This window comes from Pseudopipra pipra, chromosome 6 (assembly GCF_036250125.1).
Source record: "Pseudopipra pipra isolate bDixPip1 chromosome 6, bDixPip1.hap1, whole genome shotgun sequence".
NCBI lineage: Eukaryota > Metazoa > Chordata > Aves > Passeriformes > Pipridae > Pseudopipra > Pseudopipra pipra.
This window is the reverse complement of record NC_087554.1, coordinates 37,407,535-37,421,263: the sequence shown is the minus strand read 5'-3', so window position 1 is coordinate 37,421,263 and position 13,729 is coordinate 37,407,535. Positions and strand designations below refer to the sequence as shown.

The following is a 13,729-nucleotide window of genomic DNA, read 5'->3' as shown; positions in this document are numbered from 1 at the left end:
ACCAAAACAGCAACAAAAATCCACTACTCCACACTTAAATTTCCTTCATAATATCAGCTGCAAAATAATGCAAAGCTGTTTATTGAAGAGTTCCAAGTTTGACAAGATCAGTTTTGGCAGGTAAATTGGGATGACTGTTTTTCAGATATAGCCTGTCACATTTGCAGGATGTAATAGTGCAGGTGTTGTATATCTCGTTTTGTACTATCGGGTCAGCATAATGTGTTCTCAGCAATTTGAAAAATAGTTTTCACATCTTAAAATGTATGTGTACATCACTGTTGAAGTGAAAATACTCTTACTGTTTTTTCTTAGTTTTCTTGAAGCTTGTCTTTTTTTTTACTTTCCTGCTCTTTTCCCTTAGTGTAATTGTTCTGTTTGTTAAACAGTATCCATCCCATTCACTTTGCTAGCCTTGATTTCTGGAAACACAGTGTAATAGTTGATAGGCATGAAAATAGATCTGAATTTTACCTCTTCATTACCATCACCTTTAAGGATCCCTATGTTATATTCAGACTTGGACTGATACATCTCAGAGCTAATAGAAATCTGCTTAAGGTTTCTTATACTATAACTTTTCATCGCTGAATGCTCAGTTACCATTTTCCCTTTTGATCTCTGAAGGAGAATACACTGAGATGGTATTGTAAAGCATTCTTTTCTTTAAAAATCTCTTCATAACATTTAAAATACTTCACCAGTTATATGAAGGTACACTTGCACTTATTTGAAAGCAGAAATCTGTGCCGTCTTCTGTAGTGGTGGCACAATCTTGAATACTGACGTTTTTCGACATGAAATACACAGAAGCTGTGAGAACAGCATCTGCTCTCTTATAAGCTTCTCCCTGTATTGTATGATGGATTGAAGACTGTTCTGAGATTATGCCTGAAGGACAAGAAGCGCTCAGACTTACTGGAAAACTTTAAAAGGCAAGGCTGTCCATCCCGTAATCAGTGACACACTAAATGAATGGCTGTTTTAAGGTAGCAGAGCAGGGGGACTACTTCTGGTTACTTCTGAGTATGCTTTAAGACAAACTTCCCATGCTCATGTTTGGTGTGAAAGTACCTCCAAAAGATGCTTTCAGTTTGGATATGAGTAATATTATAAGCTATTTTTGGCATTTTCCATCAATGTGTTGAACAGTTCATGGTATCAGCATGGAGAAGACAAATGATTTTTATTCTGAAAAGCAAAGGTTTATTAAAGTAGACAGCTTAGAGTACCAGTCATTACTTATATCATGTCATTTATTGATTTCTCTATGCAAGAACATATCCGCTGTTGGTCATGGAGGTACCTCACTGATGGCCATCTGGAATAAAGACAAAAGCAAGCTTTGTGGCCTGTGTGGTAGAGACCTGTCCATTTTAAGAGTGACTTTTGTGTATGAGATCTTACCTCCTGACTGCAGTTAAGTATTGTACTTTTGAAATTAAATCCTGTCAGTTTAGGCTATTAGAAAAAACAGTTGGTTCAAAAAAAGCATTCCTCATTTTTATTGTTTTACACTCACTTCAATAGGTGAGATCATGGGTTTCTAGATATACTTCTACACAAGAGTGGAATGAAACTTAACCACTCAAGTGATCTGTTGCAGAAGGGAAACTTTTGGAAGCCATTTTTATTCTCAAACAGCTTCTGGGTAGCAGCCTTTTTAGATTTAACTGGAATACTGAGTGTTCCATAAAGGAAAGAAAAAAATATCAGAAGCGCAAAAAATATAAGGTGTATGTAAGTTGTATTACTTCGCAAAATGAAAATGTTTTGCAAATATTAATGAGAATTGTCATGTGGCATCCTTCAAGGGTATGTGTGGTATACTTGCTATGATTCTACTTCGAGAAATATTTTTCGTTTTCATCCCTCTCTGCAGGAAACTCTTCATTATCTTCAGAGAATTCAGGTTTTTTTAAATACTTATTTTTGAACACATTGACTTACCCAGTAAGATCTGAAATGATCAGATACTTTTTTAAAGAGAGTGTTTTAGTGTTTAACTGTTGAATGAACAGTTATGCTTTTGATAAGTCATCTGTTGTTATAGTCTTTACCTTTTACTTTTTTGAGAATAAAGGCTTTGTTTTAGTTTCCTTTTTAATAAAAGTGGTACGTTTCACCTCAGAGTATAAGAACTTGTTCCCTAATGCTTCCTTTACTAAATGGTTTACAATATCTCTCTTGCAGTCCCAGGAAAGGCTGTTTCATTGCTTAAAAGCTGGATAGGTCTTTCATCATTGTGGATTCTCTCACTGAAATACACTTTATGACTGAAGCTTGACTTTTTGATGTGGAAACTCTAAAGGTGGAAGCAGGAATGAGTTTATTAATTTAAAAATATTTTAAATTATACTATTCCTGTTTACTAGTGACTGCGTAATTAAATGCACATATAATTCAACATGCTTTGTTTCTAGGGGCATACTTTTATAATATACATCTGCAGTTTCATACAGTGGTGGAAGTATTCTTGCTCTCATGTTTAATAAACACTTTATGCAATATAAATATCATTCAAAAGCAGGGAAAGTTAATTGTTCGTTGCACCCCCATTATGAGTTGTCTGTACTTTTGCCCTCATTTTTAAGCATATTTTTAATTTGCACTTCTGTTTTTCAGTGTTAAATTGTTTAGTTAAAGTTGTGTAATATTATTAGAAAATGTTTAATTCATATGTTTTTTGTTTAATAGTTCATGTTCTTTTAATATTTGGCTTGACTTCAGTAGGGCTGTAAGATGATTTTTTTTCTCTTTCCTACAGGAAACTGTAGAATAGATCTACAGAACACAAAGGAGTATTGTTTGATTTAGTGAATTAAAATTATTTGCATGTAGTTTTCAGATTTGATGTATGAACTCCTTCTTTTGATTTCCGAAATATTAATAAACAAAAGCAAAGCACTATTTATTTTAAGGAGGTCCCATCAGTAATTATTCTTGTTTAATGGATTTTTAGACTTCAGTCAAGTCAAGCGGTAGCAATCAAATGAATCTTTGCTGCTGACATTAATTTACAGGAGTCAACAGGACAAAACTTCACGACATGATAGCTGATCTGGGCGATGATGAGATACCCCACATCCCTTCAGGAATCATTAATCAATCTAGGTCACCCTCTTCTAGAATGCCTGATCATGAAGGTGCAAGAGCAGAGGAAGGTACAAACAATTCAGCTACTTATTATATTTCAGGAGATTTTTTTTTTAGAAAGCACACGCTGTAATTTATTGTCCCCTCTATAAAGCTTAATGAAATTGCAGATCGCCACGTTATTTTATTTGCAGTTCTTCCCAAATGATTTTATGAGAATATGGCTTGAGTTTCTGTAGCTTATCGTAACTCACCATTATTTCATAAGTATTTTAAAATATCTTTATGTACAGCAGTGTGTTCTGAAACTATTCACTATTAAACTCCTGTTTGCAGACACCCCCCCCTTCCCCATTAGCAACACCTTTCACAAATAGGTTGTATTTATTTAGGGGAAAAAAGGTGAGTATTAACATTGGATACACAGTTTGGATTTTAAAGTGAAAAGTGGTGGCTTAAGTTGCAGGACTAATTTGTCTCTTTTCCTCAAGTTTAATGTTCTCTTTTTAAAAATTCTTTTGGTCTACATATACAAGTTTGTAAAGGCACTATTTATTTCTTTATAAAGTATTTTTTTTGTTTCAGGATTATCTTAGACAACGGAAGTTAGTGGGACGCTTTAATCTAAAAAGTGAAAAACCTTTAGTTTTTCAGCCTTTAAGTATTTTGTTTTAAAGGAATGATTTTCCTTGCATTAACTTTGAGATTAGCATACCATTATGTAAATTCTGTCCTCAGAACATATTTATTCAAAATACTCTGATATATTCAGATTTGGCTCCTTTAGGATGATCTTTGGCCCATAAGCCCTGGCATAGTAGCGCCTGTACCAGAAGTGGAATTTGTGTTGCTACTGATCCTTGTAATCTGTTGGTTCTCCTTTTCTTTCTTCACCCTTGGCCCCACAAATGCCTGTCACCAGGCAAGCAGAAAAATAGAAATGTTGCAAGGAAGTTTTTTTGTTGCTCTCCCAAACTGTTATTTTACAAATGTCTCCTTTACTGCCTTCCTTTTCATCTTTGTTTTTATTTACAACTTAAAGATGAACCAGTATCAAATTTACCTGTGGAGTGCAATTGGAAAACCTACTGGTGAAAGTTCCACCTGCTAAAACGTGTAGACATATATTTAGGTTGTATTTAGGTTTAGTGTTTACCTGCTCTAAGTTGCCTGTTCGCCTTGTTAAGGTATGAAGGGCACGTGACCCTACAGTTACAATTTCTTCAGTCTGTCTTGGGCTATTTTTCTTTGGCCATACATGTTGTGCAAAGGAACACAGACCTTCATTGTTAAGAACAGGCCATATAGGGCTGTTATCTCTGTTAGAGACTTTAGATCTAAAATAATATTGGACAAAGCAATCTTTCTGAAGAAATAGATGCTAAATTTGAATTTGCTAGGGACCATTTTGTGTTGCCTGGTTCCCGTAGCACAAACACTGTGCTGCCCTTCAAATAAAGATTGTTCACACTCTTTTCAAATAAAATGTTGTTATTGCTTTCAGGTTGATATCTTCATGCTGTTTAATGTGTCCATTTGTTTTCAACTTGTCGGTGTAGTTTGGCCTTTATTCATTAAGAGGAGTAATATTAATATCTCTATCATCTTATCTGCTAATTGTGGTTTCTGCATAGTTTTTAAACTTGAGTATTAGAGTGTAACTTTTGCTGTTTCTATGCTGAATACTATGTGGCTTTTTGAGTTTTTGTTTTTACCATATGGTGCAAAGCTGCAAATGAACAGTGTTGTATTTGAATTCCTTCTAGGTGTGTCACAAAGCCAAATAGTTCATTATCATAAAATGCAGATTTTGCACCGTGTGGTACAAATGCAGATTTTAATCATTATTCAGCTGCATTTTAAAAGCTAAGTTTTTGCAGATAACTTTAGGCTTTTTTCCTGGGACACACTAGCCTATGCTTGATGAATGTTACTAAGCCATAATTTTCTTATGAGTGTGTGAAAGGTTTATGTTACACTTTGAAATATTACAGTTCTGAGGTAGTGGTTGATAATTTTGTTTTCATCTAGAGGAGAAAGTGTTATTGAGCTTACTTTTTTTTTTTTCTTGAGGGGGTTTCAGAGAGGAACTGAATCTGACTGGCAGGGAACGTATCTTTTATGCCTCTAAAGGGAGGGGGCTGTTTTTTTTTTTCCCCACTCGCAAGTGCCTGGTTGAATATGATGAGGAAGTTGTTATGCTGTAATTGGACTTAATAGTTTTGGTCATGAGACAGTGGGGTTTCCATTTCTACATATGGCATGACTTTCCAAAAGAGATTCAACTGCAGCATGATTCACTATCCAGTGTATTCTACAGAGAATTGCTCTCTACACTGGTTGTTTTCCTTTTTAGTATCTATAGATTGTGGAGGTGTCAATCTACAGATTGACAGAATAAAGCATTAACAGCTAATTGCTTGGGTATTAACAGCTGCTTTTGGTGTACCACATATTAACTTTGTGGAAAACAAGATTAAGATGTTGCTGTCATCTAACAGACAACAGCAGCCTATATGAGCAAACATATCTGATTAGAGATTAAAGCAGTTTCACTTTGTACAAATATTGCTGCTTGATTTTTATTTAATTGTATATGACGTCAAGAACTTAAAGGTAAGAAGTGCTGGTTAGGATTGGCCGAGCAAATATTTATTAATACCATTTTATATTTTGATATTTCAATATTTATTCAATATTTATTTCACCTACAAAGAAACTTGTAGTATCACATTTTTACTTTATATTTATTGATTGCAAACTCAGTTAAACATATATATTATGCTATGAGGATAATATTGTACTGTGTGTTAGAAAAATACTTGGATATTTTTTTAAAAATGAAAAGCACTAAAAAGTAATTTCTTAACTATCATTTGCATATATCTATTGATGCATTTTTTTTGATATGCAGAGATGTGCATCTTTATTTTTAGTAGCTATAGCATGCATCATTCATTGTGCTACTATTCTGCCTTTTCTTTTTTACAAAAGCAGCTTGCAGCCATTTTTAAACTTCTCAAATATGCTTTATTTTAAAATAATATTTTAAATAATTTAAATCATAATTAAATAAAAATAATATAAAATAACAGTTAAAAATAATTAAATAAATTAAATTACACAACATATGATAAATTCATATTGAAAACTTTAGTATTGAGAAATATTCTTCTAAATTTTGGATAGCATTAATTTTGAAGCTTTAAATAGATATTCACATCATGAGAATAAAACTTGCTGAATTTATAATATAAACTCTTAATGTGGTAGTGATTAATTTTTAGCATAAAGCATAAAAAAGCTGATCTGTTAAGGTCCGATAACATATATTTCACAAAGAATTAGTATGACAAGTTATGGGGCTTACCTGAACCTTGTGGGCCTGTCCTAAAGATTGAATAGGAGTAACAGTAAGGTAAATAGGTGCTTTGTAGGAATACGACATTTTATGAAATATGAATAGTTTGCAATAGACTGTCAAATTGAGAGTTTTAGTAAAATATTAATGGAAACGAAAAGCTTATTCATATAAGGGCATGGTAAGCCACTTTGGGCTGTTGATGTAATGTAGCATTCTTATGAGTTAAGACCTCTGTATGGACTGTGCATGTTTTAAAAAGAGATGATTGTGCATAGTTAGAGTACTATCTACTCTTTTTATGTAAGTGTAGGAACAGCAATCTTTATTCTTGCATAGATTATTAGATTCTCACATCCAGTTATGTTGGCTGTTGGTAATAAGGTTACTTCTTAATGATACAGTAGCTCTCAAGCATTAGAACTTGTTTTATTCTTGAGAAGTGAATTTTTTGATCTAGCTGGACTGGCTCCTCTTTGTGTAGCCATAACAAGGATGCCAGGCATCTGTGACTTTATACCTGGTCTTAGTTACTTTTCTGCAGCGCTAGTGGAACAGAACTAGGGTACCGTTCAGAGAGTGGCACTATGAAATGGTGAAGATGCGTGTTTAAAACAGCAGTTATGTTGATTATTAGTCCTCTTGTTTGGAACTACTTTTACAAGACAAAGAAACAGGATATGGATGTTTTTCACATCTGGAAGCTTTATGTTCTCTGAGTTACAAGGGATTTCTGAGAGGAGTAGAAACAAGGAGTGGCATTAAAGTGAGACCGTAACTCTCCCTGCCAGATCAGTAAAATTCAAAAGTCAACCAAGTTTAATTTTTCAAGATGTCAAATATCATTTAACATATTTTGCAGATGCTTGTACTTAGCTCACACATAGCTTAATTTTACGTACTTTATTTAACAAGTGTTGCAATTTCTGCATGGAAAGGAATACTGAGAAGTAAAAACAGCTTCTGAGTTATGCTGAAGCATTACAATGTTTAAGCCTTCATTCCTATTCCTTACTGCTAAATTGATGTTTGTGGGTAGACAGAGATTTACAGAATTGTTGAGGAGTGTAAAGAATATGGGGGAATATTTGAAACTTTATTATTCAGATGTGAATTTATAATAAATGGTTATATATAACTTTTATTTATTCTAAATTATAATTAACAGAATTGTTAAATTTTAATTTGGGGAAGGCTTAGCTAGCCAAGATAAGTAACAGTTGAGTGTATTTCAAATTAGTTTCTCTGTATGATTTTGGATTCTAGAGATGAAATGAATGAATAAAAGATGTTTTCATTTTTTCAGTCATCTGAAAAAACTCAAAGTAGAAGAGATGTTTTGCAGGAGTCTTTCGCCCAAGAGATAAAAAAATACTTAAATATGGAAGTAGAGATATTTGACTAGTATAAAGCACAGAGACTTATTTGCAAGTGGATAGAAGGCAGAAAGCACATAGTGAACAAAATACTTAGCTGAGAATTTGGAGACCTGGGATGTACATTTGATGTTGCAATGTAAAGTAACATCAGTCAAGTCACTTGTCAGTAGTATTGAACACCTCTGTAAAGTAAGTTGAAATCAAATGACAAAGCATGACATCAGAATTGTGTATGTAATATGTGTGTGTGTTTGCACATGTGTGCGTGTCTTCATGCTTTTTTTTTTAGTTGGGGCCGTGTGTAGTACATACAAGTTCAGTTTTAAACTCTGCTTTGCTGTTAAGTGATGAATAATGCAGCTTTTCATCAGTTTGAATTATTACATTGAGACTTAAAGAAACTGTTTTGTTCTTTGTAGCTGAACCAATAACGTTTCCACCTGGAGGAGGCAAGTCATTTATTATGGGTTCTGATGATGTGTTGTTAAGTGTACTGGGCCTTGGAGACCTTGCAGACTTGACAGTAACAAATGATGCAGACTATAGTTATGATGTAAGTGCAATTTTATTTTAAAATTCTTTATACAGTTTAATCAATAATAGTTGGGTCCCCTCTCCTCCATCCTGAACGTTACAGTTGCAGAGAACAGAGGTTTCATTAGCAAAAGCTACTCCTTGGGAGGGAGGACAGAGCACCTTGTGAATGAGCTAAGTAATTTGGGTAAACTGGAATTCAATGAGATGACATGTTTTTTTCTGTGTAAATAATTTAATTCAGATTTTGTCACTGGGAGAATATGTTATGACATAAAATACATGTCGATGTCTTAACATGAATTTGAACAAAAATGGCAATTATACACTGAAATGGAGTATTGAGAAGACATAGCATAAAACATAATATTGATATTAAGTTATTTCTTTGCTGTCCCTTCTGTGATTATGTAGTGTTAACAACATAGACTATATATAGAAGTATATTTCAGATGTAAGCTTTTATGGGGTACTTTTATGGGATGCTTTTATTATAATCCAGAGTGTTCTAACATTCCTTTGACTGTGTTCATTAAGCTTCTACTAATAATGTCACATGAATTTTTCATTGGTTAGTAACATTGAATGGCTGGTTAGGGAAGTGTTCAGGTAAGTTTTGCATGTGGTATTGTACTTAATATGTCTTGTGATATTGGCTTGTTGGTTGTGTTTTATTGGGATTTTCTTTTTTTGGTTGGGAGTGGAGAGTTGGGGTTTCTTAAGTTATGGTTGGTAAGGTACCTCTCTGTTTCTCTAACTTCTGAAGTTAGATAGATGGTATTTATACTGGAAACCATTACTAAAAATTTTATTAACATCTGAGAATCTGCAAAGTGAAGAAATAAATTGTTTATACTTTTTACAGGGTCTGAAAATATTTGTGTGTGACTACACACCTATTTTTTAATCATAGTTGTCCTTTGGTATTTAAAATGGGTAGCATTATTAATTACTGTAATGAAGTAAGAGCTAATACTTAGGTTTCTCCATTATTGCAGGGTGTTACATTACATAGTTGGATTTCCTGAAAAAGAAATGAAAATGTTAATTATCCATCCTATTTCTGGACTGTATAAAAATAAATGAAAGACCTTTTTAAAATATTTTGAGTACTTTGTAAAATTGTGTAATATATCATCCTGTTCACAGTAGAGAATAGTTTTCAGGTTCTGTTTCATTTCACATGACATAACACTTCCAGGAAATCACATAATATCAGGTCTTTGCATCTTAACTTTCTCAATATTTTGCCTTCTGTTCAGCTAAACCTGTTGTGTAATCACTTCTAAAATATGACTGGCTTAAGGATCATGTATAATTGTTTAGAAAATTATCACTTTTTTTTTTTAAGTTTCAGTGAAATCTATAAACAAATGACATTCAAAGAAACAAAAGTTCAAAAGCATCAATTCTAAATGCTTTAAAGGCAGCTTAAACTTGAAATATCCAGAACTGGATGTTCCTAACTACTACTCCTAACCAGTAGTAAATTCCCCTGGAAAGTACGAAGTTGAATAGTTTGGGAGCTTGTTTTGCACAGTGCTTTATTTACTTGGTTCTAACTTCTAAAATGCTTCTGTCTCTGGGTTTATCAAAGAATTAAGAAAAGTGTTTTAATGCTAACCTTAAAAATAAAACCATTTCTTTTTAAGCAGGTTAGAATCTCAAATCATGTTTATGAACTTGGCAGTTGATTGGTGTATTTTCCTTAAGTGTTTTTCCTAATTTACTGACAGTAAATATGAGGCATCTAAATCTAAATGGTGTACTTTCAGTAGTGAGGCAGCTGCAATTGTGAGATTAGGTCAAAAATTGTAGTTGCACTGAATTTTATGTATGTCCTATTCCCAAGTTCAGAACTTTGGAATGTCAAGGTCTGCTGGGTCACACTTACCAACTTCATTAAATATATAAAGGTAGTGTGACAACATTTGGCTCTTAAGGCACATGTTTGTAACCACAGATTTTTATGATACTTTTTTCTTTTAAACATCTGAAATATTTGTTAAGCACCCTACTTTCTCCTTCTGGCCACCAAAATCCCAAGTCAGCCTGTATGCTGGAAAATTAATGCATGGACTAATTAGTATGGCCAGCCTTCGCGTTGGTCTGTAATACTGTATTTTGCCTGGCTCCACTCTTGGTTGGCAGTTGTTAATGTCATGAAAATGATTGTCAATTGCAATTAATAGCATAAATTTCAGTATCTGTACAACTCCCATATTAGCAGAATACTTTATATCTCTATTATAGATCATTATTTTCCGTTGTTCTCCAATAAGCTCTCTGTTGAGAATTACTAGGAAATGTAATTAGAGGTAACATGTTCCTGGGCTGAAGTGTGATAGCAGTCTGGAAGAACAGTGAGAAGCACCACTGTTTTTGTACTTTCTCTTCCACACTTTTAGTTGGTTTTAGCTATTGTCAGAGACCGACACTGAGCTAGAAGTATCTTAGATCAAAAGAATGCAATCATTAATATGTTCTGATGCCATAATGGCAAATATATGCCATACTTCTTTCTATGCTCAAGCGATTGCAAGAATGTCTTTTATGTAAAAGAAGAAATTTGTGACGTCTCCTTCAAGAATCCTGGCAGTGTAGGGGAAGTTGGTCTTTAGAGGATGGCCTGTGAGAGACTTTCAGAAGCAGTATTGGTTTTGAGGAAAACATCATGCTTGACTGCAAATTGCAGCTTTGCAGTATGTCACTGTCTCTTGTCAAGTATAACTTCTTTATGAAACATTTTCCTTGTTCTGAGATGGAGGAATATATACAGGTGAGCCAAGACTAAACTCAGGAAGCATTACCATAAATAATGTAATTTACATCAACTGATCAAACTGTTACATGAGAATCTGTGATACTTGTGACAAGTACAGTTTCTATGGTGCAAAGTGTGATGCATAATAGAATTTGAAGTTGCTTTTGCTCTGGGGAAACTTAAAGCAGAGAACAAGTGATAAATACACAAGTATGAAATACTGCCTGAACTAATAAGGAATTTGCAGCAGAATTAGTTGGAAGTTTGAAGGTGTTAGTGATCCTGTAGAAGAAGTTGATCTTACTGCTTCAGTGTAGTTGAATTTTCAAAATTTTCTCAGAGACTCTACAATAGAGACTCTTTAATTTCAGCTTGGTTTGGGAGGTGTGTGGAAAGAGGCTATTTCATGGTTTAGTACTTGGCATATACAGGAGACAAAAGATAGAAATGGAGTTTTGTTTTCTTTCTAGAAACGAGATGTGATTGACCAAAATTGTCACTTGATTTCCCTGCTTCCTGTCCAGTCCTCCTTTCCCAGTACTCTTAGGTTATCTTCTGTCTTTTAAAGCATAGGTCAAAAATACGTGGTGGCTTCTGACTTCATGTGTCAGAAAAGACAAACATAAAGTATCAAATAAGACAGATGGCAAGAATTTTTTTTTTATATTTGTATTTAAGAAGACTTTGTCCTGTCTTGGATTTGAAAGAGACTGAAATTCAGGTATTATTAGTTCTTTCTCAGGTTGAAAATTCCTTGATAGTTATTAATTTCTAAAGTTGTTTCCTCGTAACTGTGGATTTGCAGCACAATCACACCTTGAAGTGTCACACTTTAGAACACTGACATACAGTGTCACATTTTACTTCTTTTCCATTATACCTCTGGCCCATTTTGTATCTCACATTTATCTTTTGTAATCATCAAATCCCTTTTCCAAGTCCTTGATTGTGTTTTTCTGAGGTGGGGTTGGATTTTTTGTTTGGGGTTTGTTTTTTTTTTTTGAAATATACTACAGGTTAGCTTTTTTCTCTTAAAGATTGCAAGGATCTCTTTAAAGATGTGTCAGTTGATCTCTTGCAGTAAGGATGTCAAGATTCATTAGAAACATGAATGGGGGAAAAGAATTTCAAAAGAAAAAATTGGTTTATTTATAACTAGATTTCTGGTAAGATGTACATGGTGTGTTCTAAAAGAATTGAGATTTTCAGTTTGTTTTAAAAACATGAAGGCTTTAAAGCTATACTTAAAATGGGAAGTGTACCTTATTTTTCATAACTTGTGTAAATTCTGTACCTTGCATTTTAGAAGATTCCTCTGTACTGCTGAAAATGAAATTACCATTGCAACAGACCGTTTAACAACAACAACAACAACAAATTTAATGAACTCTCTTCCTCTTTTGAAAAATAAGGGCCACCATATTCAGTCCTGGTTTTCTTGAATGACTCTTCATCACAACTGTAACAGAAATTATTGTGACATGGGTGCACATTGCATCCAAAGAATTTAAAGTCTTCTGCATAATCTGGGACATAATATCATGTGCTAAAATTAAGCATTGCTATTTCAAATTTTTGACATTTGTTTCTCTAAGCCCCAGATCACTACAATTACATGAGACAACATGAGTTAGCGAGGTGGGTGAATATCTTATGTAATGAGGATTAAAATCACCAAGGGACTCCTATTTTCTAGAAAAGTACCATTTTTTCTTTCTTTTTCCCCCCCTTCTCTTACCCATTCGGGGAGGCAAATAAATAGATAGTTTGGTCTGAAATCTATCAAGTTTAATGCAGAACTCCAGAATTCCACTCTACTCTGCTTCCTGAAACAAAAGATTATTCTTTTTATGAAACTTGTATATAATATGCAGTGTAGTGCTAAATAACTTAAATCTCAGTAAAAATATTGCAGTATTCAGTGTAATCTGAAGTAGGAGGATTGCAAACCAAATGCTTTTTTGTTATATGTGTTTCTTGATTGGTGCTAAAAAACCCCTAAAAATTCAGGTTGCATGTCTGGTATAACAAGTTTCTGTGGCTTGATCTGAATTTGGTAAAGTTTGCACTTGGGACAAAAATTTACATTAATATAAGGGAAAAGCAAATGTCTGCACATCTGTAACTCACAGCAGTAAATGTTATGGTCTGAACCTGTTTGTTTTGATTGGATAAACTGAATTTAGTTTGAGTGAATAGTGGTAATTCAGTCCTCATTATAGATTTGGTCCAAGAATAGTTATTACAGTATATGTTAAATTATTATCTGATTTTTATTTTCAGTCTTGACAGATATAAGGTACTAAGATGTTATTAACTGTAGGAGATTTTAGTCTCTTATTAGCTTGGGATGTTAAGATATTCAGGCCTGCGGTTGAAAAACATGCTTTAACAGTTACATAGTGAATAGATAGTAAGGCAGAGGATAGGATTAGCTTCCATTCATTCTTAGTTTGTTAATTTTGGTTATCTAATTAAAATCAGTTTTCTAAGCTCCCTTTAGGGAAAGAGTTTCTGATGGAGGCTTAGAATGGGATGTAGTCTTTTAAGGGTCTGCTCTGCATAAATTTAAATTATATTCAAAGCACTAGAAAG

At 33.6% G+C, this 13,729-nt stretch overlaps 1 protein-coding gene across 6 annotated transcripts in view; it reads left to right on the top strand.

The window, feature by feature from the left end:
* STRN3 (striatin 3) overlaps positions 1 to 13,729 on the top strand; it is a 66,923-nt gene that overhangs the window by 37,694 nt on the left and 15,500 nt on the right. For 4 of the 6 annotated variants that reach the window (XM_064658543.1, XM_064658544.1, XM_064658545.1 and 1 more), the window contains 2 exons: positions 3,024 to 3,164; positions 8,256 to 8,389. In XM_064658543.1, coding sequence (XP_064514613.1) covers positions 3,024 to 3,164; positions 8,256 to 8,389 — 275 coding nt within the window. The remainder of the gene's footprint in view (positions 1 to 3,023; positions 3,165 to 8,255; positions 8,390 to 13,729) is intronic. The other 2 variants (XM_064658548.1, XM_064658546.1) reach the window with 1 other exon arrangement.